Genomic DNA, 26,872 nt, shown 5'->3' on the forward strand with positions numbered 1-26,872 from the left:
TGGGACAATCCAGCCCACTAGCTTTGTTAGCATTTGACATGAATGTTCCCTCATTCAAAGTGACGGGTACTGTTAGAATAATTTTGTTGAATATTTAAACTATGACAATGTTTAATGAAATCATTAGAACATTTTTGAATAATAATGCATATGTGTTTAACTGGCTAATAAATTTATATTAATACATGCCAATACATCTTTTAGCCCCTTTCCTGTCAGTCTGGAAAATCCTCATGTGATTGACAAACACCAAATATGGATTGGGATTGTCCCAAAAGGCCCTGATGGAACACAGTTAAGCTCTGCATATAATCAAAGGTAAGGTGCAAATCATTCATATGGCAGCTAACACAAAATAGTTACATGTTACTTGACATGACACAGCTACTGAGCAGCAGATTGCTGTTTGATGCCTTGCACGTGTGCTTGTAGAGTTCTTTTGAGACGCAAAGCCTTTTTTCTGGTAAAGGTGGTCAAAAGGGACATGCAGAGCCCATGGTTCAAGTGGCAACTGCACAAGGGGGAGAACAGTTTGAGTCAAATGCAGACTGAATTAGGCTGCTTGAATCCTCATAACGCCGACAAACATCGGAGGCTTATGAGAACAAAATAGAACGGATGCTGGAAATCTGAAATAAAGACAAAGGAATGGGGGAATTGCTCAGCAGGTGTGGCTGCGTCGATAGAAAGACAAACCAGAGTTGGCATTTTATCTGATGCAGGATCATCAATGTGAAATGTTAAATCTGTTTCTCTCCACAAACATTGAAGCTTACCTAATTAAAAGAACACCTGCACATAGATTACCTAGTTCCTGCAGGCATTGGACAGAAAAACATTTTGAGATTTCAAACCGGTTGGCTTTGTGGCGAGACTGGATACTTGGTGAGCCTCTTCACATTACATTTAGACAAGTGAATGGTTTGTGAAAGGTTTTAAAAACTTCATTGAAAATTACAGCATTCTGACAACGCAGTTGTCCCAATATTTCTTTCTTTGAATACATTTTTTTGATTCTGTTTTATTTTAATTTTTGTATCATTTGAACCAAAACTGGGACTCCTTTTACAAATAGTCCAGTTGCATTATTTTAAATAGTTTGTGCTGACGCATTTTCAGAAACCTGTAATTCAGCAGTATCGAATATGTAATTGAACGTGGAAAATGTTATGGCTCTTAGTTGTGATGGAAACTATTCTCACTTTAGGTTTTCACCTCAGTACATGTCATCCCTTGGAAAAACAATGGGTAAGTAGGTGAATTTTTTAAAATTGAGATTAAGTCACTGCAGCTGTTACTTCTAGTAGATTAAAATAGAGAGTTTCTTAGAGTAATATGTTCTTGAACTAACCAGGAAACAGGCTATTTTAGACTTGGCAATGTATAATGAAACAGGATTAATGAACTCAATAATCAAGGATCCTCCAAGGAGGGGGATTTTCCTCTGGGAGAGCTGTCTCACAGACTCTTGAAAGCCACATTTTTTTCTTCAATTGCAAGATGTGGAAGTTATTGGCAAGGTCAGCATTTATTACCATTCCTTATCATAGGAATCCCTTACCATTCCTTTTCATATGGCCCTTGGCAAATTGAGATGGACCATCCACTTGGCATTTCTGGCTGAAGGTTGTTGCGAATGCCTCAGCCTTACCTTTTGCACTGATTGAGGCTGATTACCTTTTGAGGCTTCTCCATTGTTGAGGATGGGGATATTTGTGGAGCCTCATCCTCCAGTGAGTTGTTCAATTGTCCACGGCCGTTTACGGCTGGATGTGGAAGGACTGCAGAGCTTAAATTTGATGCGTTTGTTACGGAAGCGCTTAGCTCTGTCTATTACTTGCTGCATGTGCAGTTTGGCACACAAGTAGCCCTGTGTTGCAGCTTCACCAGGCTGACGCCTCATTTATAGGTGTGCCTGGTGTTGCTCCTGGCATGCTCTCCTGCACTTCGTTGATCCCCGGGCTTGGTGGTAATGGTAGAGTCGGGATATTTACATAGAATTTACAGTGCAGAAGGAGGCCATTCGGCCCATCGAGTCTGCACCGGCTCTTGGAAAGAGCACCCTACCCAAGGTCAACACCTCCACCCTATCCCCACAACCCAGTAACCCCACCCAACACTAAGGGCAATTTAGCATGGCCAATCCACCTAACCCGCACATCTTTGGACTGTGGGAGGAAACCGGAGCACCCGGAGGAAACCCACGCACACACTGGGAGGATGTGCAGACTCCGCACAGACAGTGACCCAAGCCGGAATCGAACCTGGGACCCTGGAGCTGTGAAGCAATTGTGCTATCCACAATGCTACCGTGCTGCTCTGGGCCACGAGCTTGCAGATCGTGATTGAGTACAATTCTGCTGCTGCTGATGGCCCACAGCGCCTCATGGATGTCTAGTCTTGAGTTTCTAGATCTGTTCGAAGTCTATCCCTTTTAGCACAGTGGCAGTACGACACAGCACGAGAGAAGGTATCCTCATTGTGAAGGTGGGACTTTTTCTCCCCAAGGACTGTGCAGTGGTCATTCCTACCGATACTGTCATGGACAGGTGCACCTGCAGCTGGCAAGTTAGTGAGGATGAGGTCTTGTCTGTTTTTTCCTCTTATTGTTTCCCTCATCATCTGCCATAGTCCCAGTCTGACAGTTATGTCCAGCTTGGTCTATACTACCGTGCCACTCTTGGTGATAGACATTGAAATCCCCACCCGCTGTCCCACTGTAGATTCTGTGCCCTTGCCTTTGTTGGTGCCATGAGACTTCATGAGGTCCAGAGTCAACATTGAGGACTCCCAGGGTAACTCCCACCAGACTGTATACCAGGGTGCCACCACCTCTACTGGGTCCATCCTGTCAGTGGGACAGGGCATACTTGGGGATGGTAATGGTGGTGGGTGGAACGTTATTTGTAAGATATGATTCCATGAGTATGACTACGTCAGGCTGTTGCTTGATTAGTCTGTGAGACAGCTCTCCCAGAGGAAAATCCCCCTCCTTGGAGGATCCTTGATTATTGAGTTCATTAATCCTGTTTCATTATACATTGCCAAGTCTAAAATAGCCTGTTCCCTGGTTAGCTCAAGAACATATTACTCTAAGAAACTATCCAGAATACACCCTTAAGCTTATCTACAAGGCTACTTTTGCCTAAATAATTTGTCCAATCTTTATAAGGATTAAAATCACCCACAATTATTGCAGTACCTTTCTCATAAATGTCTTCATTTAAACTCTGTTCTACAGTGTAGCTGCTATTTGGGGGCCTAGAACCTATTCCTGCTCGTGACTTCTTTCACTTGCTATTTCTCATCTGCACCTAACCTGTGGGTGAAATTTTGCTCTTTTTTTTTTGGCAAAGTGTCATCCTGGGCAGTGACGGGTTTTCAATTTTTAACCACTTTGCCAAATAAGGTGAAGGGGTGGGTACCGTGACGTCATACTGGTGGGGCGTGCTCATTCAGAACCCATCCCGCCTGCAACTTCAGTTTTTAAAAAGATAAAAGGATGCCCTGATTTTTAAAAAGTAGAAATAGAAATGTCTCTCCTCACCTTCTGAGCCAAAAGCAATGCTCACTACTGTACTGAACTCGTCTTTAGAGCTACCCCAACACCTTTTTCTTCCCATCAGATTGAAATGTCAAATATCATAGATTATCATAGAATTTACAGTGCAGAAGGAGACTATTCGGCCCATCGAGTCTGCACCGGCTCTTGGAAAGAGCACCCTACCCAAGGTCAACACCTCCACCCTATCCCCATAATCCAGTAACCCCACCCAACACTAAGGGGAATTTTGGACACTAAGGGCAATTTATCATGGCCAATCCACCTAACCTGCACATCTTTGGACTGTGGGAGGAAACCGGAGCACCCGGAGGAAACCCACGCACACACGGGGAGGAATGTGCAGACTCCGCACAGACAGTGACCCAAGCCGGAATCGAACCTGGGACCCTGGAGCTGTGAAGCAATTGTGCTATCCACAATGCTACCATGCTGCCCCTTGAATATCCTTGAATATTCAGTTCACAGCCTTGGTTGCCATGTGCCATATCTCTGTAATGGCTGATCACATCATACCTAATAATTTCATTTTGTGTCATCAATCCATTTTGTTATTGATTTGATTTGAAGAGCCTTTAATTCTGTCTTTTTATCATTTGTCCCTACTTTGATCCTATTTTCCGGTGCCTCCTTATGCTTATACACTCTGCCCCTTTCTGTTACACACTGGTACCTTTGCCCATATCACTATGATGCACTATTGCCTCGACCTTTCTCTTTAACTTTCTAAAGCTCCCCTCAAGTGAAGCCCTCATCTTCGCCCCACTATTTAGTTTAAAGCCATCTCTACAGCTCTCCCCAGCGCAGTTCAAGTGAAGCGCATCCCTATGCAACAGCTCCTCCTTTCATCAGTGCTTGTGCCAGTGCCCCATGAATTGAACCCCATTTCTCTCACACCAGTCTTTGAGCATGTATTTGTTTCTCTGATCTTATTTACCCTATGCCAATTTGCTCATGACTCAGATAGTAAACCAGAGATTGTTCCTTTCTGGCTCTGTTTTTTTAGTTTTGTTCCTCATGCTCCATTAGCAGAACATCTTCCTTTAGCCCTACCACTTGGCCCACAACTGAATCCTTCCCCTCGCACTCTCTGGGTCCATGGATTTGTCCTTAGCCCTGTCACTGGACAGACAACACAGCCTTCAGGCATCCCTCCCATGAGCTACCAGTGCTTGCATTCTTTTCAGTCCCGCAGCTTAAATGGCCCCATACCGCAGTGCTGTCCCAGTTTACTCATTCCCTTGCAATCATTGTTCTCGCCAGACAGGTTGCAAGAACCTTCCTGTTGGACAAATGCAAAGGCTGGGGCTTCTCCTATGTTCCCTTCTGGATCCCCATACCGGCCTCACTTGTAGGAACGCATACATGTCTGTAATGGCTGGTTTAGCTTAGTGGGCTAGACAGCTGGTTTGTGATGCAGAACAAGGTCAGCAGCACCAGGTTCAATTCCCGTACCAGCTTATCCGAACAGGCGCCGGAATGTGGCGACTAGGGGCGTTTCACAGTAACTTCATACTTGTGACAATAAAAGGTAATTGTTATTATTACATAGCCAAAATCTCAAGTTTTTAAACTAAGAGGGGCGTCTGTCTTCTGGAACAAAGCGCACAGACCTCAGAATTACAGCCCGATGGCAGTTCTGTTTTCCTAGTTGATCCCACTTCCACCAGCCTGGGAAAATCCCACCCCCAGTCGTGCTCTCTAGTCCTGTCCTTAACTAGGAGGGACTTTGTGAGGGTTGGGACGGAGAGTTTGGATTGGGAGTTAAATCAGGAAAGAAAGTGGGTTAGGTATGCGAGAAGGAAGTAATCCTGCTGCTTCTGGCCCACAAGCTGGGCTGTAATTGCATTTACTTTTGCATAAAGTAGTTTATCGCACTTTATAGCTGCCGGATTTCCCGGCTGCCCTGGGTTATACAAGAAAGTAAGGTTAAATAAAGCAGACATCCTCATTACAATAAATAAATTGCCTACCTGCCTCCTGGAAGTGGGTTGTCTGCACTCCTACCCAGTCTCCCTTAAAGCTATAAGTAGATGGGTTGAAGTTGAGTTTGAGACCCTAATTTTAGTAATCCACACAAAATAAACTGTCTTTTTCTGTTTCTTTGTGTTTGTGTGCGTGTGTGTGTGTCTCGTTTTGGCTTCACATGCTCGCTCTCTGTTTTCCCTTAACAAGATCATGGCGGATCTTCGACCTCAACTCCTACTTCCCACACTATCCCCATATCCCTTAATACCAAAGTCTATTGACTTCAAGTCTTGAATATACCCAATGTTGAGCATCCACAACTTTCTAGGATACAGAATGCCAAAGGTTCACAAACCTTTAGTGAAGACATTTCTCATCTCAGACTTAAATGGGCAACCTCATACTCTGGTGGGACTGTGATTTATAACAAATTAATATCGCTACAGAACAGCAATCAAATATTATTGGTTCTGTGCAGATTCCACTTCTCTATAGAATTAAGGCATTTGGTGAAGGGTGGTTTCTGTCGGTCAAAAGAACAAGTTAAGAAAAATGATTTAAAGTAGTTCTTACAAACCTTGGCTGGATGTTTTACATAACTTCCCAAATAAGTACTTCCTTCAATTACATGTCTATTTACCCTCCTCGCTTCCAGTTAATCTGTCTAGAGTGGTGCCAAATGGTTTATTGGTATTCTTCCCGTCATATCCTGTTATGGATAAAAGCCTCGAGTTCTGGAAGGTAAGCGATTTTATTTTTTAATTCATTTTATGGGACGGGATGTGGGTGAAGCTGGCAAGCCATGTGTTTATTGTCCATCCTTATATATATATTTTTAAAATTTGGAGTACCCAATTCATTTTTTCCAATTATGGGGCAATTTAGAGTGGCCAATCCACCTACCCTGCAGATATTTTGGGTTGTGAGGACTAAACCCATGCAAACACGGGGAGAATGTGTCCACACGGACAGTGACCCAGAGCCGGGATCGAACCTGGGACCTCGGCGCCGTGAGGCAACAGGGCTAACCCACTGCGCCACCATGCTGCCCTGTCCATCCTTATATTATTGGCCTACTCTGCTAGTTCATCGGGCAGTTAAGCTGCCTAGTGGGAGATAGTATAGATTCAAGAATCGGAAGGTAGGTTAGTGTCGGCACGGAAAAAAATCAATGGAGCATTTGAAGCTTTTTATAAGAAGCTTTATAGATACCGGTAGAGGAGTCGGATATGCAGATTTTTTTGGAATATTGGATTTTCCTAAGATAAAGGAGGAGGATCTGGAAGGGATGGAGCTGCTGTTGGGAGTCAGAACAGCAATAGGGCAGATGCAGATGGGGAAAGCGCCAGGGCCGGATGGATTCCCGGTGGAATTGTATTAAAATTTTGCTGATCGATTGGTGCCTCTACTGGTGGAGATGTTTGAGGATTCGGCTGTGCGGGGGATTCTTCTGGAGATGATGATGCAAGCATTCATCTCGCTCTTGCTAAAGAAAGAAAAAGATCTGAGAGAGTGTGAGTCATACTGCTCGATATCATTACTGAATGTAGATGCCAAGATTCTGGCAACGGTACATGCGCTTAGGTTAGAGGGGTGTATCCCACAGGTCATTGGAGAAGACCCAGCCGGGTATTGTGAAAGGTAGGTGCTTCTCATCTAATGTGAGACAGCTATTAAATGTGATGTTGTCCCCTGCGGAAGGGAGAGAACAAGAGGTTATTGTGGCATTTGATGCTAAAAAGCCTATGATAGGATAGAATGGAGATATTTGTATGCAGCATTGGAGGGGTTTGGGATAGGACCCAAGTTTGTGGAGTGGGTTCAGTTACTATATAAGGCACCTAATGCTAGTATTCTCACAAACGATACAAGCTCAAAATATTTTCAGTTACAAAGGGGAATGAGGCAGGGATGCCCTATGTCCCCCACCCTCCTCTTTATTTGCATTGGCAATTGAGCCGTTGACCATTGCTCTTTGAGATCGTCAGGTAGATGGAGGGGAATAGTAAAGGGGGGTGATGGTGGAACATAAGATGTCCCCATACTCTGATGATCTTTTATATGTAACGGACCCGATCCCCACAATGGATGATATCATGATACTGCTGAAGCGATTTGGGGCTTTTTCAAGGTATAAATAAAATTGAGAGAAAAGTGAGTGTTACCCAGTTACTCAACTGGGGATAGGGATCAATTTAAGGGTGTTGCCGAGGGATGTCCGGTGGCGACATATAGATGGAGTTCGCACGTTGGGTAACTCTTGCCAGAGTTCTTGTTTTTTGGCTCTTTTCACCCAGCTTTGGGGTAACTTTTATGTGAACTGTCTTCAACAAAGGAGGATGTTGAATCCTCAACAGAAGAATACAGCACGAAAAGTAATGAGTGCTAGTCCACCGAGTACGGTGAGGAATTCTGTGGGAAGAAAGATTGCGGGAGCAGGCTCGCCGGGTGGGGCTCCACCCATTGCAGTGGACACGCTGGTCGAGGAGATGGGAATGGAGTTTGAGCGACAGGTTGCTCAGCATTTTGAGCGGAATGGGAAGGAGATGATGGAAACGCTCAAATAGTTGGGGGAAGATGCGCTTGCCCGGACAGAAGGTCGAACTGAGTCTGCAGTTCCTTTCTTCTGGTCAAAGGAGTGGGATCTTCTGCAGACTTTCCCATCAACTTCCAAAATTTTGTCTACCAGCCGCTGCTGTTCTTCTCTTGCCTCCCGATCCACTTGCGTGTTTGAAAGCTTGACATCAGTACCTTGTAATTCCAGAAGAAACGAACTGCCGACGCAATTCGACCTTTTGCCTACAGGGATTGCGGTACGCCAGTTGAGTCAGGCGAAGGGTATGGTGGGCAAGTATGGGGAGAAGGCCTGTCTCTTGCTGGCAGGACAGCTACACCGGCAAGCGGCCTCCCGGGAGATTGTTCAGGTCTGGGATAGGATGAGGGGGCTGGTGACTATGCCCCCAGAGGTGAATAGGGCATTTGAGGAGTTTTGGAAGAGGATGAGTCGGATCTGAGGGAGTTTTTGGAGGGGCTGGAGTTTCCCACAATAGAAGAGGATGATGGGGCAGGTTTGGAGGAGCCAGTGGGGATGGAGGAGGTTTGGACGACGATCAGGAAAACTCAATGGGTAAAGCACTGGGGCCAATGGGATCCCGGTGTAATTTTCTAAGAAGTTTTCGGACAGGCTGGCGCCGCTGTTGGTGTAGATGGTTGAGGATGCGGTAGCTCGTGGGGGGTGCTTCCGGTGAGGGTGGGACAGGCATCTACTTTGCTTTTGTTTAAAAAGGGATGAGGTTCCTGTGGATTATATAGGCCAGTGACCCTGTCAAATGTCGATGGCAAGATTCTCGCCAAAGTGTTGCCGCTTAGGCTGGAGGAGCGTTCCAGCAGATGGTTGGGGGGGGGTTTGTGAAATGTAGGCAGTTGAGCTCGAAAGGGCGGCGCTTGCTAAACATGGTGCATTTAATTGGGTAAAGTGGAATAATTTGTTTGCCGTGTTAGAACTGTTTGGGATTGGGCCTGGGCCTAGACCTAAGTTTGTGCTGTGGATCAAATTAATAAATAAGGAACCAAACGCGAGTGTTCGTCCGAACAAGGTGAACTCAGGATATTTTCAGCTGCATTAGGGAACGAGACAGAGGTGCCCCATGTTTTTGTTTGCGCTGGCGATAGAGCCCTTGGACATTGCGCTGAGGAACTTGGATAAGTGGAGAAGGATAGTGAGGGGGAACGGGGGTGGAGTATAGGGTGCCCCTGTGTGCCAACGACCTTTTGTGATATATTTATAACCCTGTTCTCAGGGTGGGGGATATATGGGGCTACCCAAGCGATTTGGGGCTTTTGCGGGATACAAATTGAATTTGGAGAAGAGCAAGTGCTTTTTGGTCTCCCCACTGGGGACGGGAGCTAGATTGAGGGGGGATGGTGTACCGAGGGACAGTGAAAAGTATTTTTCTGCATGCAGCTCAAACGGATCATTTAGTACATGAAAGGAAAGGAAATACATTTTGTGTGGTGATTACTCACTTTAGATACCTGGGGGTGCAGGTGGCTCGAGATTGGCCCGGCTCCATAAATTGAACTTTATGAGCCTGGTGGGCAGGATCAAGGTGGATCTTTTGAAATGGGGCAGCCTTTCCCTATCATTGGCAGGCTGGGTGCAGTTGGTAAAGATGAATGTTTTGCCACGGTTTTTATTTTTATTCCAGTGTTTACCCGTCTTCTTGCCGAAAGCATTGTTTATGGGGGTGTAATGGTTGATTTTGTCATTTGTTTGGGCAGATAATTTAGGGAGGATTCGGAAAACCATGCTTCAGAGAGGGCGGCAGTCAGGGGGTTTGCCGAATCCGATGAATTAATATTGGGCGGTGAACGCCGAGAAGTTGTGGGGCTGGGGTAGGAAGCCGTAAGCAATGTGGGCGAAGATGGAAGCAGACTCTTGTAGGGAGTTGGTGTTGTGGGTGCTGTCAACAGCGCTGCTCCCGTTTGCCCCAGGAAAATATTCAGACAGTCTGGTGGTGGTGGCCACACTGACGTTACGGAGGCAATTGCAGCAGCATTTTAAGTTGGGGATGGAGTCGAAGCTGATGCCGATCCGAGAGAATCGTTTGTTTGAGCCGGCGAGATTGAGTGCGAGGTTTTGAGGTGAGGTTGAGAGTGGGCTGGTGGAAATGAAGGACAGTTTGCGAGCTTGGAGGAGTTGGCAGAGTAGTTTGGGATTTCATGGAGGGAGGCCTCTAGGTCCATGCAGGTGCGTAATTTTATGGGAGGCCATAAGGAGGCAAAGGAGGCTGCATCTTTGGTTGAGGTCAAAACCAAGTGGGAAGAAGAGCTGGTCTGAGCTGGAGGATGGGGTGTGGTGCGATGTCATCATGTGCTCAGTTAGGACTGATACAGTTGAAGGTGATGCATAGAGTCCATTTGACCATATCCAACAACAAAGAACAAACAAATGTACAGCACAGGAACAGGCCCTTCGGCCCTCCAAGCCCGTGCCGACCATGCTGCCCGACTAAACTACAATATTCTACACTTCCTGGGTCCGTATCCCTCTATTCCCATCCTAGTCATGTATTTGTCAAGATGCCCCTTAAATGTCACGATCGTCCCTGCTTCCACCACCTCCTCCGGTAGCGAGTTCCAGGCACCCATTACCCTCTGTGTAAAAAAAACTTGCCTCGTACATCTACTCTAAACCTTGCCCCTCTCACCTTAAACCTATGCCCCCTAGTAATTGACCCCTCTACCCTGGGGAAAAGCCTCTGACTATCCACTCTGTCTATGCCCCTCATAATTTTGTAGACCTCTATCAGGTCGCCCCTCAACCTCCGTCGTTCCAGTGAGAACAAACTGAGTTTATTCAACCGCTCCTCATAGCTAATGCCCTCCATACCAGGCAACATTTTGGTAAATCTCTTCTGCACCCTCTCTAAAGCCTCCACATCCTTCTGGTAGTGTGGTGACCAGAATTGAACACTATACTCCAAGTGTGGCCTAACTAAGGTTCTATACAGCTGCAACATAACTTGCCAATTCTTATACTCAATGCCCTGGCCAATGAAGGCCAGCATGCCATATGCCTTCTTGACTACCTTCTCCACCTGTGTTGCCCCTTTCAGTGACCTGTGACCTCCAGGATGAGTAGGATGTTTGTGGAGGTGGAAGATGAGTGTGAGTGGTGTGGAATGGACCAGGCTAATCATGTGCATATGTTCTGGGCATGTCCAAAGCTCGTGGGGTTTTGGGTCTCATTCTTCAGCACAGTGTGAGCCATTCTACAAATTGAGCTGAATCCCTGACCGCCGGTGGCCATATTTGGGGTGTTGGACCTACCGGAGCTGCAGACAGGGTCTGGGGCTGATGTTCTGGCCTTCGCCTCACTGATTGCTCATAGGCAAATACTTAAGGGGTGGAGATCATCTTCTCCACCCAGTGACTCAATATGGCTTGGAGATCTTAAGGAATTTTATATCTTGAAAAGATTAAATACAGCTTGAGGGGCTCAATTGACGGGTTCTACCGGAGATGGCGTCCGTTCATTTTGTACTTTAAAAGAGTTGGTCACCGTTAGCTGCTAACGGGAAGGTGGGAGGGGAAGGGGGGGGGGGTGTTTGTTGTTATTGGGAAGGGGCGATTTGTTGTTGTTATTATTATTTGTGTTGTGTATAATAAAAAAACTGAATAAAAATATATTTTTTTCAAAGTTAAGAATCAACCACATTGATGTGAGTCACACATTGGTATGGCTGGTGGTGCAGTGTTAATGTTACTGGAAAGCTAATCTAGAGGCCCTGACTAATGCTCTGGGGAATGGGGAATTTAAATTCAATTAATTAATTAATCTGCAATTAAAAACTAGTCTCAGTAATGTGACAATGAAAGTATCAGATTGTTGTAAAAAACCAACTGGCTCACTACTATCCTTAAAAGGGTAGAAAATCAGTTGGCCTTACCTTGTCTGGCCTACTTGTGACTGCAGACCCTAACAATATGGTTGATTCATAACTGTCCCCTGAAATGGCCTCCCTCAGCTAATGAATCAGAACTTCTCTCTATTGAACACCACTTGAAGCCCTGAGAATGGTAGAGGCACGGAATATACTCTGGGCGGGGTGCTTCAATGTCCATCACCAAAATTGGCTCAGTAGCACCACTACTGACTGAGGTGGATGACCCACAGCATCACAGTCCATCTTCAGCTAATCTGATTAACTCCACATGATATCAAGGAACAACTGAAGGCACTGGTGACGAATGTGATCTAAAATAGTTACTTTAGAGATATTAGTTACTGTAATGTAGAGATAGGCCAGTCTCATCCTGGTGAGTTCACAGACAAAGGATTTCAGACCGCATGGCAAAGCAAGGAGGAGGTGTGTCCACCAAAGGAGGAGAAAAGGATGCTGGGTAATAGGGGGGCCAGAGGAAGGGATGAGAAGTGAGCCAATCAGGATGTATGGCCAGGTCAGGAGGGGTATAGGATGACCTATGGGAATCGTGTATGTGAAACTTGATGCCATTTGAATGTATTTGCAGAAATCCCTTTGTCTCCTTATTCATTCGTTTTCCAAGGGTCTAGGAGACTAGTCCTGTGACCTGTGCCTCTGTGAAATGAATCAGGCTTGCAAGTCAAATAAAATAACTAATGCTGTACCTGCAAATCCATCTCGACTTTTATTGAGGCCAGACTGACGGGTAAAGAAATGTTGATTTGTCACTGGATACTGCAAAGGCTATGATCTCAGATAACATTCTAGAAAAAGAATGTGCTCCAGAACTAGCCATGTTCACAAGCAAGCTGTTCTAGTCCAGCTACAACACTGGCATCTACAATTAAAAGTTGAACTCAAGCTGTTGAGGTGAGAGTGACTGTAGTTGACATCAAGACAGCATTTTACTGAGTTTGGCAACCAAGGGGCCTGAGCAAAATTGAAATAAATGGGCCTGATCGAACAGCCATGTTATGCCTGAAAGGCAGCGCGCCGCGGCACAACATGGCCGATAGAAGCCGGGAGACCCTGCTCCCGGGATCTACCCGGCTCATAATGCCTCGCGAGATCTAAAGCGATCTCACGAGACGTTGCGATGGTGAAGGGTGGGATCACTTTTTGGCAAATCTGCATATTCGAGCAAGACAGCCAGTCTCACTTTAACATGCAGTTTCCTGAGGCACCCGAGGCATTGGTCTATCCCCTTCGCCTCAGAGACCACGGATGAGCGCCGCTCAGGACAGGTCTCCACAAACGGCTCATGGGGGCCTCCACCTGCTTGCCCTTTGGGTAAGGTGATACCCTGGCACTGCTGGTGCCACCTGGGCACCCTAACGATGGCATCCTGGCAGTGCCAGCCTGGTCCCCTGGCAGTGCCACCTGGCTTCCAACCTGGTGCCCAGGGTGCCAAGCTGGCATCTTTTGCACAGCGGCGATCGGGCCAGGAGTGCCAGTGTGGGTGTTGGAGGGGTGCATTGGACCGGATAATCCCTCATTGTGTGTTAGGGCTTCGGGGGGGGGGTTAAGAAGGGTACGTTCGGGGCTGCAGAGTGGTGTCCTGATTTCTCGCTACACCGAGGATTTCCGCCGAGCGGAGCTCCTCAGTGCAGGAAATGGGGCTATGCGTGGCCTCGGCCAAGGGCTCGTTACATAGCGGATTGCTTCTCGGCACTGCAAGTGCCGGGGAAACACGCATCTAAACGCGCTCGCTATGGGATTTTGTTCCCGTTTAATTAAATTGTGCCCAATGTGAATAAAGGGTTGGCAGGGAAGGTGAGAAACTCTCTACTAATTGGAGTTATACCTAACACAAAATAAGATTGTTGTGGTTGCCAGAAGCCAATCACCTTAGTTCCAGGACATTACTGCAGGAGTGCTTGAGAATAGTGTCCTAGGAACAACCATTTTCAGCTGCTTCATCAATGCTTTTCCCTCCATCAGAAGGTCAGACATGGAGATGTTTGATTCCATTCACATCTCCTCAGATACTGAAGCAGTTTGAGTTCATATAGTGCAAGGCTTGGACAACATTCAGGCCTGGACTGATAAGTGGCAAGGAACATTTACACCACATAAATTCCAGGCTATTGCCATCTCCAACAGGAGAGAATCTAACTCTCTCCTATTTAATTCAATGGCATTACCATCACTGAATTCCCCCACATCAACATCCTGTGGGTTACTATTGACCAGAATGGAACTGGGCCAGGCATATAAATACTGTGGCTGCGAGAGCGGATCAGAGGCTGAGAATTCTGCAGCGAGTAACTCACATTTTCTTCTTGCTTTTAATTGTGGATTCATTAGATTGAATCATTTTGCATCTTTTTGTTTGTTTTGTAGGGTCAGTGTTTTCCCCTTTTTCGTATTTAACAAAAAAAGTGTTCTGAGCATTGGAATAATATAAGTGAAAATAAAGGAGGAACGGGAAGATTGAGTATACAGTAATTTCAGCAGTTTGGATTGGTGTGCATTTCTCAATGTTTGCAAATTTGTTCTTGATATATCCTCACATTGTGCTTGGAAGGCATGCGGCATCTATGGCAACCCATCCCAAACATCAGGAAAATTAATATAAATCGCCTCATCTCTTAAGACAAATAATGGAAAAAGTACAAATCCAAACATTTCTCTCACTTGCACAATGTACAACTTCTATCATTGTTTTGTGCATGATAAACATCAAAAGCTACATGACAAATGAAGAGTTCATAGACTGTTCCATTTAAACTATTTTTTGTAACAGGAGCAGGGCATTTCCAATAGAATAGAAGAGATTAAACCCATCTTTGTGGAAGTAAAAGGCAAAGGATCGTTTACAGAGGTTTGATTTTTTTTCTTACTCATTGCTTTGTAAATCTGCAGTTCTGATTTCATTTGCCCACCAAAAAACTAAATTACTGATTATTGGCAATCTCTTCCAGGCTATAGATGCATACTATGATAAAGTGAGTGATCCAAAGTCGAATGGAGCTTGTTTCTACGCAGTGTGCAGAGGAAAGGTGAGAAACTAGATTCTTGTGTACAACAGTACAATCCCTCAGCAAGAAAGTATTGTTTCAATTGGCCAAGTAACTTTTAGATTGCACAGTTGCTGAATGAAATCCAAAATGTCGCTTGTACCCATGATTGTTTGCTATGCTCTTCTGTGGCTAGTTTCAGCAAATGCAAGTACAGTTAGCAAACAACTACATCAACTTACATTTATATTTTGAACATATTGATTCGGAAAAATGTCTCTTGCTACATCATGGAGGTGGGTGGGGGCAGAGAGGAATAGAATGCCAGATCTAAAAAAATGAGATCATAGAATTTACAGTACAGAAGGAGGCCATTCGGCACATCGAGCGTGCACCCCACTTAAGTCCACACCTCCACCCTATCCCCACAACCCAGTAACCCCACCACACCTTTTTGGACACCAAGGGCAATTTAGCATGGCCAATCCATCTAACTTGCATAACTTTGGACTGTGGGAGGAAACGGAGCATCCGGAGGAAGCCCGCGCAGACACGGAGAGAACGTGTAGACTCCGCACAGACAGTGACCCAAGCCGGGAATCAAACCTGGGACTTTAGAGCTATGGAGCTATGAAGCAACAGTGCTAACCACTGCGTTACCGTGACACCCTTGATGCGATGAGGCAGAGTGGTCAAAAGCTTGATCACAGAGGAGAGCTTGGAAGGGAGGTGGGATGGGGGTGGGGAGGAGGGGCGAGGGTGGAAAGGTTGAGGGACTGGGAAAAGAAATTCAAGAGTGTTTGAAAGCTTGGCATCAGTACCCTTTAGTCCCTGCTTGGTTCAGGTAGTCTATTGCATAGTCTGCCACAATGTTGCTTCAATGGCCTGAAGTAGCATCAATAACTAGAAATAACCCAAGTCATGGAAGGTAATATAGTTCTGTGATTTCATAAGATTAACAAATTAAATCAAACCAAATACAGCCCATATGCAAAATGTTGGTAGTAGGTGTATATTTGTGGCAGTGGGTTAGCGCATATTCATTTCATCCTGCATTGAACCCAAGCCAGCGTGATGGGATGACATTTTCTTGATTCTGCAGGTATTGACGATTGTCTGTGAAGTGAATTTTGTGCAGTTTGACCCCAGTCATTTTATTTTTATGTATACAAATGTTTAGTTATTGGAAATTTGCAAAGACATGTGTTACATTGCTGTATCTGTTGTTCTTTAGGCCAGTGAAGGCTTAGATTTTGCAGACACAAATGGGCGAGGTGTGATCGTCACTGGTTTGCCATTTCCACCTCGGATGGACCCTAAAGTAGTGCTAAAGATGCAATTCCTTGATGAAATGAGAACAAAATGTGTTGGAAATGTTCGGGTACTGTATCAACAAAAATAATATAATTGTTTCGTAGACCTGGCCTTTTAACAAGCATCTGGTTGAGAGGTTTACTTTGTGCTTTTGGTATTTTATTGATGACCTTCTTTGATGGTCGTCACTAATCTGTAAATTGAGTCTGCATAAAATTCTAAATATTCCCTTTGAACACTTGTCAAAATTGCAGATGCATTAGGTTTATGTGAGCAGAGTCTGTAAACCAAATTTGACTGTTTTAATGATACATAAATATTTTAATGTATTCTTTGACGGATAAATCACACACCAGTCAGTACGAGTATCACTGATTGCTTTTGATGAACTAGATCTATACAAAGGTGTACTTTTATGTGGAATACAAGTGCCAATGAACATGCCAGTCTGTTCTACATAATAATCAGAATCGTATGAGCTTTGACCTGGTCCAGTTGGCAAAATTAATTATGTTTGTACTGGGCCAGTTGGTCAAATAGCAACAATTGCATTATAGGAAGGATGTGGAAGCTTTGGAAAGGGTGCAGAGGAGATTTACCAGAATGTTGCCTGGTATGGAGGGAAGATCTTATGAGGAAAGGCTGAGGGACTTGAGGCTGTTTTCGTTAGAGAGAAGAAGGTTAAGAGGTGACTTAATTGAGGCATACAAGATGATCAGAGGATTGGATAGGGTGGATGGTGAGAGCCTTCTTTCTCAGATGGTGATGTCTAGCACGAGGGGACATAGCTTTAAATTGAGGGGAGATAGATATAGGACAGATGTCAGAGGTAGGTTCTTTACTCCGAGAGTAGTAAGGGCGTGGAATGCCCTGCCTGCAACAGAAGTGGACTCGCCAACACTAAGGGCATTCAAATGGTCATTGGATAGACATATGGACGATAAGGGAATAGTGTAGATGGGCTTTAGATTGGTTTCACAGGTCGGCGCAACATCGAGGGCCGAAGGGCCTGTACTGCACTGTTATGTTCTATGTACTTTAACCCCCCTTGAAACCCCAGTTGAAACATTTTGGGCAAAAGCAAAACACTGGATGCTAGAAACTTGAAATGAAAATGGAAAATGTTGGAAAGTCCTGGCAGCATCTGTGGGGCGAAAAGCAGAGTTAGCGTTTCAGATTGACGGCCTTTCGTGAAAAGTTCTGATGATCTAACGGTTCTAAGGGCGAGGAAGAGGAGAGGAAGGGTAACAAAAGGGGAAGTTCTGTGTTAGGGTGGAAGGGAGGAGTGAGTAAACAACAAGTGTCGGTGGTGCAAGGCCCGAAAGAGCGCTAATGGAACAAATAAACTAAAGACCAAAGAAAAAATGTTGGAAAATCTCAGCAGGTCTGGCAGCATCTATAGGGAGAGAAAAGAGCTAACGTTTCGAGTCCAGGTGACCCTTTGTCAAAGCTACTGAGATTTTCCAGCATTTTCTCTTTGGTTTCAGACTCCAGCATCCGCAGTAATTTGCTTTTATTTAAATAAACTAAAGAGATGCCTAGAGGTATGAATTCCAGAATCTTGAACAGCAACAACATCAAAAAGCTACACCAGAACCAGCAAAAAAAAAGGAGTGAAAAGGTTCACATTGTTGAACCCACTGTTGAGGGAGGGTAGCTGCAATGGCCTCTGAATCAAAAGATGAGGTGTTGTCCCTCAAGCTTTCTTTGAGCTTTGCTGGAATACCACAGAAGGCCAGGGAGAAAGATCAAAGTGGGAGCAAGGTGGAGAATTAAACTGGCAGGGTGGCCAGAAGCTCAGGATCAAGCCTGTGGACTGAATGGTGTTGTTCTGCATTTTTCACCCAGTCTGCATTTGGCCATCTCCATGTAGAAGAGACCACATCATATGCAACGATAACTATATAAAATTGATAGAAATGCAAAGAAATTGCTGTTTCACCTGGTAACTTCACCTGGTAAGCATCTGTGGAGAGAAAAGCACAGTTTAACGTTTCAATTGACGGCATTTCATTAAAAGTTCTGATGATATAACAGTTTTCAGCACGTGAAAGGGGAGAGGTAGGGGCCTTGAATGATGAGAGGGGAGGAAGTAAAATGGCAGGCGTTGCATCTCTGCTCTTGGAAAGGGGAGGGGGTGTTGGGGTTGACTGAGCAGTGGACCAGGGTGTTAGGAGAAATGGTCCCTTCAGAATGCTGAGGGGCAAGGGGAAGATGTTTTTAGTGCTGGCACCACACTGGATGTGGCAAAAATGGAGGTAATTCTTTTTTTTGAGGTAGTAATTATTATAGAAAGTAAATAGTAGATTAACGAAACAAAGCTGGTCACATTTGTTTGATTGAGTAATTTGTCATTAATACCTGCAACAACAAAAAAGGTATGCAACTGAGGATGTCATTTTGTTCAGATACAAATGTTAATGGAATGAATTAAAGGATGAACCATAGTTAACACTGACATTTTTTCAAAGAATTTATCTGGACAAGAATGGTACAGGCAGCAAGCATCCCGTGCCGTCAACCAGGCCATCGGCAGGGTTATCCGTCACCGAAATGACTATGGAGCCATCTTTCTGTGTGATCATAGGTGCGTGCAAAAGATTTTTTTCAATTGTTTTCCTATAAAATAATACGAGCAATAAATAGTTTCAGAATTGATTTCATTATTGACTAATTCCTAATGGAACATTATTACTGCGATGGACGGCACGGTGGCACAGTGGTTAGCACTGCTGCCTCACAGCTCCAGGGTCCCAGGTTCAATTCCGGGAACCTCGGGTGACTGTGTGGAGTTTGCACTTTCTCCAAATGTCTGCGTGGGTTTCCTCCCGGTGCTCCGTTTCCTCCCAGCTGTCCAAAGATGTGCAGGCTAGGTTGATTGACCATGCTAAATTGCCCCTTAATATCCAAAAGATTAGGTAGTGTTACTGGGCTACGGGATAGGGTGGAAACGCGGGCTTACGTAGGGTGCTCTTTCGAAGCGCCTGTACCAGACTCGATGGTACAAATGGCCTCCTTCTGCACTGTAAATTCTATGGCAGGCGTTGCACCTCTTCTATTTCAAGGTTTAGTAATCTCAATATACAGATACTGAATGTATGGAAGATTGTGTTCAGGTATGTGAGAAAGAAGTGCGATAATTTGTCTTTATTTATTTCATAATGAGAATAATTTCACCCTGTGGAGAATTAGATTCAAATTCTCGTTCTGCCACTTGAGGGCATGCATTACTTACGCACCACTGTGCTGTTCTTGATTCTTAACTTCTTTCTGCTGCTTTTCTGTTGCTCTCCACCAAAATGGGCTGTCCCATGTTGTCAAGCACCATCATCTCTCTAGGTCTTTGTGACTCCAAGGTCCTCTTTATCTCCTAGAATAAGAACAGGAAATGCTGGAAATACTCAGCAGGTCATAACAGCACTTGTGGAGAAAAACAGAGTTAACGTTTCAGGCTGACGACAGCACTTCATCAGAGCTGAGAAAAAATAGAAATGTAATAGCAAGTGAAACTATTGGGGGATAGGTGGAGAAGAAAAGGGAAGGACTGTGATAGGGTGGAAGGTAGGAGAGATTAAATAACAAAAGCTTTCATGCCACAAACCCAAAGAGGGTGGCGATGGGTAAAGAAACAAGAGATGTGTCTGGATGAGGCATGAATGACTGTATAGCAGCTGTCCAGATGCAATGTGATGGAATAAGCAAGAAGTTAGTCAAAACTGAACCAGCAAAACAAAACGGAGGTGCCCAGGATTTTATAGCCCTGCATGGCGTGTCCCCCACCCTGGCAGGCGCTGGTACGGCAGGCCATTTAAATTGCCGTTTACTTCAGCAGGACCAGGTGGGAAGGAGGGGCCGGAAAATCCTGGCCTGTGTTTTAAAATTGTTGAACTTGATGTTGAATCCAAAAGATGAGGTGCTGTTCTGAGCTTGCGTTGAGTTTGTTTCGAACACTGTAGTAGGCCAAGACAAAGGTCTAGAGGAGCAAGGTGGAAAATTAAAATGACCAGCAACAGGAAGCTCTGAGTCGTGCTTGTAGATTGGAGGTGTTCTGCAAATCGGTCACCAGGTCAGCATTTGCTCTTCACTGCGTAGACTAGAGCACATCATGAGGAGTGAATACAGGATCCACAAGAACATTTAAATTGGAGCAGGAATGTACCAAAAGGCCCTTCCTGCCTGCTCCTCTATTCAATACATTCATGCCTGGCCTTGAGCATCCACTCCACTTTACTGTTTCCTCCCTTTATCCCTTGGTTCCCTGAGAGAGCAGTAATCTTTCTGGTCCAGTCTTAAATACATTCAATGATGGGCATTCTCAACTTCCTACACAAAGAATTCCAAAGGTTCACAACATTTCTCCTCATCTCAGTCCTATTATCCTGGGATAAGAAAGATGTAATAGGAAATGGAGGGGATTTCAGAGATGACTGAGGGGTAGACCAGGGTGTCACAGAGGAAACGGTCCCTCTGAAATGCTGAAGGGCGGGGGGGGGCTGTTTGGTGGTGGCATCATGCAGGAGCTGGCAGAATGAATGGTACATTGAATACGGTGACTGGTGGGATGGAAGGTGAGGACAGGGGGAACCTTATCTTGGTTCCAGGAGGGATGGGAAGGGATGAGATCAGAAGTGCATTGTGGTAGTCTGTGTAGTGGTATTACGGTACCTGGTAATGCTGGAACACGATTGGTAGATATTGTATGTTTTTTATTGGCCAAGCTGTATGGTAGCTCCGCCCTGCAAGGCCCAGAGCCCGTGCTGCCCCAGCAGCCTTCATTTCTACCTGAGCTGCTGGGGGAAACATCTAGCTTATTAAAGCCTTCAGTTGGACTACAACCTCGCAGCTCCAGGGTCCCAGGAAAGGCATCAGTGGAGAGGCCTTGACAACCAAACTGGGGAGGAACCTTCAGTTGAAGAAAAAGGAAGATGCAATGAAAATGCCGAAACTGAAGGGATGAAATCGAGTCCATGCAGGAAGCAGAGGAAATGTAGTCAAGGTAGCTGTGGAAGTCTGTGTGATTGTGAATATTAGTTGATTACCTACCCCCAGAAAATGGAGACATAGGCACCTAGGAAAGGAAGGGAAGAGTCAGAGATGGACCAAGTGAAGGTGAGAGAAGGATGAAAACAAAGCAAATAAAATTTTCAAGTTCAAGGTGGAAGCTGACGGCAGCACTAATTAAGTATCAATGTACCAGAAAAAGAGTTGAGGGAGGGAACCAGAGAAGGACTGGAATAAGGAATGTTCCACATCTCCCTCAAAAAGCCAGCCCATGTGGGTACCCATGTTTGAATAAAGTGATTGAAGTTTAAAAAATAACTTTTTCAGAGTGAGAGCCAGGCAGAAGGTGATGGATGGGGACTACTCGGGCCTCTGTTCAAGGAAGAAACTTAGAACTCCCAGGTAATTTTCTTTGGGGGCTGGAGGTGTTTAATGGATTGGACATCTAATTAGGACCAGGAAACTGTCAAAATGATGTAAGACATTGAATAAAGTCACGGCAATAGGTGGCAAGAGACTGGACAAAAGGAGGGGAAATGGAGTTGTAGCCACTTAAAATGGCCAACTCCCGATTCAAAATGGCGAACGGCAAAGGCTGATGGGAAAGTCAGCCAACAAGACAAAAACGAGCAGCTGCAGGTTGGCTGTGTATTTACCTCTGGAAAGACCAGACACTATCAATACCAGCAACCATCAGCATAACAAAACAACAGCCATCTGCCTAATAATGAGCAATCCCCGGGAACAATAAGCAACATTTAGACACACAAAGCAAAACCAGACTCTTCGGCGCCAGCAGGAGCCTACACAAAAGGAGGTGAACGAGCACCTCAAGACCGCCCATCGATCAGGGAACCGCTCCAGCATTGGAGAAAATCGAACCAAGCGAATGGGACAAAGTCCAATCACTTGGGACCAGGTACAGGGTCCGCCCCGAACGGCTTGAAGCCCCTGGGGATTAAGAATTGAGCCCCAAGTTCAAATCGCTCTCTTCTCCACCTCTTCACTCCTCAGCAGCTCCTCTTCAGCTCTCCTTCCTGCCCGGGTCATCCAGCAACAACAAACTAACATTGACCGTGACCGGAGCAGTGAAGATCGAACTTGTAAGTTTAATTCAATGCTCGCTACGGGATGGGCGCTCCTAGCTACCAATCTGTACCAACTTCGAATCCCGCAGGCTCGGAACCCGAACGAAAGGCCATTTCTTTCCCTGACCTGGTGGGCCAGTTCCAAGTTAAGTCTAGGCCTGTTAGTTGTAGAAGTAGCTTAGATGTAGAATTTGTGCATGAGTAGCGATTACTGTGTATAATAAATGTGCTTTGATTTAAATCTTACTAATCGGTGTATTGGATTATTGATCATTACTCGGACTTGAACCACGTGACGGTATCATAAAAATACCTGGCGACTCGAGCAAAGGTAATAAAACAGAGCAATTGAACTAAGGCAAAGTTAGCAACAGAGTTGACATAAGATATATGTGGGACAGGAACAGGATGAAACAATGGGCTGGACATGAAGGAATGAGCGCTACAAGTTCAGAGGAAGGCAAAGTGAGTTTATCTCCTTTTGTCTCTCTGCCAGTTCTTTTTTAGTCATTCTGATGCAATAAGGTTATTCCGGAACATAGCCACTGTGCCAATTATTAGACAATGCCATTTCATTGTTTGCTCTAGGTAGGCTTTCCTTTGCTCTGAGAAATGAAGCCAACAGAGATTGACATTGAATAAACTGGACCAGTGAAACTGCTTGGGCTGATGCTATTGAAATTCATGAGTTTGTCGGATGAGGAATGATGCCTTGTGGACACATTTCTCAACAGCTGCAATTTCTATTTTTCACCTTGGAGCGTGAAACTGGAAGATAACTTGAGGATTAGCTGGACAGTCTTGACTCAAAAGTGCAGCTACATCTGGTTTCAACCAGATTTTAATTTCCAAAGTTGATTAGAAATTTATTTTCTTGCTCTACGTTCTGTCCCTTTTTAGATTTGTCGGCACTGAGGTGAGGTCACAGTTGCCATCATGGGTGCGACCGCATGTCAAAGTGTATGATAACTTTGGACATATAATTCGAGATGTATCTCAATTTTTTCGTATTGCTCAAAAAATAGTGAGTATCTCATTTTAAAATTTAATCTGTAAAATGTTCTGCATGTTAATACTAGTGGAAGAAATATAAGGTGGTGGTCTGTAAAATGCTCTGCGTGTTAATACTGGTGGAAGAAATATAAGGTGGTGGCAATCAATTGTAAAGTGTTTTCTTTTTTAAGAGGTTTGCTGTTCTGAAATCTCATGGCCTCCTGGATTAGTTAAGTGTTTTATGAAACAGCACTGACAGGCTGGCACCATGGCACTGCTACCCTGGCACTGCCAAGGTGCCCTGGTGGCACTGGCAGGTGGCCGTGCCAGGGTGTCTGTCTGACACTGCCAAGAATCAGGGCCTGAAGGGCAATCATGCCCATGAAAAGAGGGATGAGGGAAGGTATGAAGGGTGGGAGTGAAGGGGCCTCTGGAAGGTTGGGGGTGAATTGGCCCTGGCGGGGATGGGCCCGAGAGGGGGAGTGGGAAGGCCTGAAAAGGATGAGCCCTCAGCGACCCAATATTGAGGTCTCCTCACTCTGGTGACCGCCCATGTATGTAGGGGTGACATTGCCTGTGGGTGGGGAGCGTGGAGTTCGCTCAAGCTCACCAAGACATTGGGGCACCCTTTCAAAATGGTGGCTTGATTCTGAGGATCTGGTCTGGCCAATGAGTTCAGCTCCCCAGTGATGGAAAAAACTTCTGAGTGTGGGCTAGCCTGGAGAGAAACTCCCCAGTGCCTGAAAAAGTGACTAGTGTGGTTCAATAGCGGTGGGGAACCCGCCGACAGTGCCGGGTGGAAACTCCCAGCCAAACCCGCCTGAAATGGCACCCAGAAACATTTCTGTTAGATCACGCCCCATGTTTATGATGTGCCAAATTGTTGATAGGGCAGTAGATCTTTATCACCTCCACTTTGCTTTTGTACTTTTCATGGTCATAATGCTTTCCCACCATGCAACATCCTTCTAAAGAGACTAATGTTGTTTTATTCGCAAGAATTAATTTGTTTCTGTATGTATTTTTAGCTTAATGAAACCAGCTTAATTGTAGGTTTACTTGCCTCTTGGGCTGATAAGTGGCAAGCAACACTCATACTGGGCAGGAACCATCTTTAACAAGAGAAAATCTAACCATCTCCCTTTGACATTCAAATGTATTACCATAATTGCATTGACCCGCATCAACTTCCTAGGGATACTTTTAACCAGAAACTTAACCGAATCAACCACATGAACCTCTGGCTGTAAGAGCAGGGCAGAGACTTGGAATTCCGCGATGAGAAACTCACATCCTGACTCCCCAAAGCCTGTCCACTAACTACAAGATAAAAGTCAGGAGTGTGATGGAATACTGTCCACTTGCCAAGATGAGTGCAGCTCCAACAACAGTCAAGAAGGTGGACACAATGCAGGACAAAGCAGACCGCTTTATTCGCAACCCATTTACAACTTTAAACATTCACTCCTCCACCACAGACATTCAATGTCAGCACTGTACACCAGTGTTTTTCAAACTTTTTTTGCCCGGGAGAAATTGTTACCACGCCGGCTGACCTTCACGGCCCACGCTGGTCGACCTTTGCGACCCACCATTTTCATTTACCTTTAATGTGACAAATAAGTCTGCTTGGTCCTCACTGTCTCACTTGCTTTGTTATTCAATGTGACATTTCTGATAATGACTTCAGCTGATGATTTGAGATCTCATCGCATCTGTTGAAAAAAATTAATTTTGTCCTCGAACTCGCCATGTTTAGTCTTCAAATGTCTTTGAAATTTTGAGGGTTTTAAACTTTCATTTGCCAGTGCTTTCCTGCACAGAACACACAGGAACTTTGAATCCTGATTTGCAGTGGCACAATTAATAACCAATACCTCAAGTGATCATCTTTATCCTGCCTTGTTCCTGTTTTCAGCTTCTTCTTCATGGGCTGTTCATCAGAGGCCCTGGAGTTCACACCAGCACTGCTGGCAGCTGCAAAATGGAATAATTTCTTGTGCGCCGGGGTGCATGACTTGCTCTCCACCGCCACTCCAGGCAAGAAGATTCCAGCGATTTATTTATTTAAAAAAAAAATCTGCTCCTGCACGCTGACATCAGGAGGAAGCGTTCTGCCCTGCTAGGCTCGGGGCCTGTGCATTGCTGAGGGGGCGTGCGTGCGCAGAAAGGCTGCATTCTGAAAGCCAATCACGGCCAGCATTTTTAAAAGCCTGTCGCACCGTTGGACACTACTTCCTGCGATTGGGAATGCGACAACACAAGGCCCCACGATCGGGAATGCCCTGACGCAGGACCCCATGGCCCTCCCGACACCGGCCCACGATCCACCTGACCGTGGGTTTGAAAGAGACTGGTGTATACCATATACAAGTTCACTGCAGCATCTTCCAAACCCATGACCTCTACAACAGAAGGCCAAGGGCAGCAGGGGCATTGGAACAACCACCACCTTCAAGTCCCCACCCCCCCACAATGTCACGCACCATCCTGATTTGTAACGATACTGTCATTCCTTCACTGTCACAGGGTCAGAAATCTGGAACTCCCTAACAACAGTGTGGGCGTTTCTACAACACATGGTCCGCGGCAGCTCAAGAGGGCAGCTCATCGCCACCACATCTTGAGGGCAATTAGGATTATATGAATAAATGTATTGAAAACGAGAGTTACCAAAAAAAATTCTAATGTGAAGCCTCGGCCAACAGCTCAGCTAAAAACTGACCAAAGTCTTGGCAGATTCCACTGTAATTTGTGAAGTAAATACTTCAGTAAAACGTCAGCACCAACTATGTTGAATATAAACTTGTGACCTCATTTTTTGGATCATGTTGAAATGATTCTATCCAGGAATATGCTTTGATCCTCCTGTATGAATAAGTTGTTAGTATTGCATTACTACTGATTGTGCTTCAAGAAATGCTATGATTCTAATGTAGTTAAAGAGAGAGGCCATGCCTGAAGAACTAGATTTTTCAGACCGTGACACAGAAAGTTTTGTCACATAGAGTCATTGGGCGAATTTTCCCAAAGTTTGAGAGTGGCATTTTCTGAATAAAATCGCGAAGTGTCAGGTTCTAACAGAAAACCTGCCATGTTTCTCCCCAGAAACACAGTTAGGTTGTCTGTCCAGGCCTTCTGACACTGGATGTGTTTAAAAATACACTTCCTCCCAGCCCCCAGTCATGGAGGGAGACCCCCCCCCCACAAGCTTCTGGGCGAATGCCCCAACGCACATAATGGAGAAGGGTTTGACCCCTGGCACTGTGGCACTGTCCCCTCTTGGTGCCCACGGCAGTGCCCTGTGGCACTGTCCAGCCTTGGCTCTCAACCCCAGCACTTCCAGGCCCTCCCCACCCCGGCGTGATCATCATGACTGGTTTTCGATTTCAAAAACCAATCGTGATTCGCATTGGCGTGATGTCAAGCTACCGGTGGGACAAGGGGAGTGGTGGTCATCACACTGGGCTGGAAGATACGGTTTAGAGCCATTTAATT

The 26,872-nt window shown here is 45.3% G+C and overlaps 1 protein-coding gene across 1 annotated transcript in view; it reads left to right on the plus strand.

The window, feature by feature from the left end:
- The window catches only part of rtel1 (regulator of telomere elongation helicase 1), a 121,054-nt gene that overhangs the window by 71,296 nt on the left and 22,886 nt on the right, over window positions 1-26,872 (plus strand). Inside the window, exons 18-25 of the mRNA XM_072515554.1 lie at window positions 205-318; window positions 1,208-1,248; window positions 6,186-6,271; window positions 14,765-14,842; window positions 14,943-15,020; window positions 16,213-16,359; window positions 18,764-18,879; window positions 23,282-23,405. Of these exons, the coding sequence (XP_072371655.1) occupies window positions 205-318; window positions 1,208-1,248; window positions 6,186-6,271; window positions 14,765-14,842; window positions 14,943-15,020; window positions 16,213-16,359; window positions 18,764-18,879; window positions 23,282-23,405 (784 nt within the window). The remainder of the gene's footprint in view (window positions 1-204; window positions 319-1,207; window positions 1,249-6,185; window positions 6,272-14,764; window positions 14,843-14,942; window positions 15,021-16,212; window positions 16,360-18,763; window positions 18,880-23,281; window positions 23,406-26,872) is intronic.

The sequence above is a fragment of the Scyliorhinus torazame genome, chromosome 8, assembly GCF_047496885.1.
Source record: "Scyliorhinus torazame isolate Kashiwa2021f chromosome 8, sScyTor2.1, whole genome shotgun sequence".
NCBI lineage: Eukaryota > Metazoa > Chordata > Chondrichthyes > Carcharhiniformes > Scyliorhinidae > Scyliorhinus > Scyliorhinus torazame.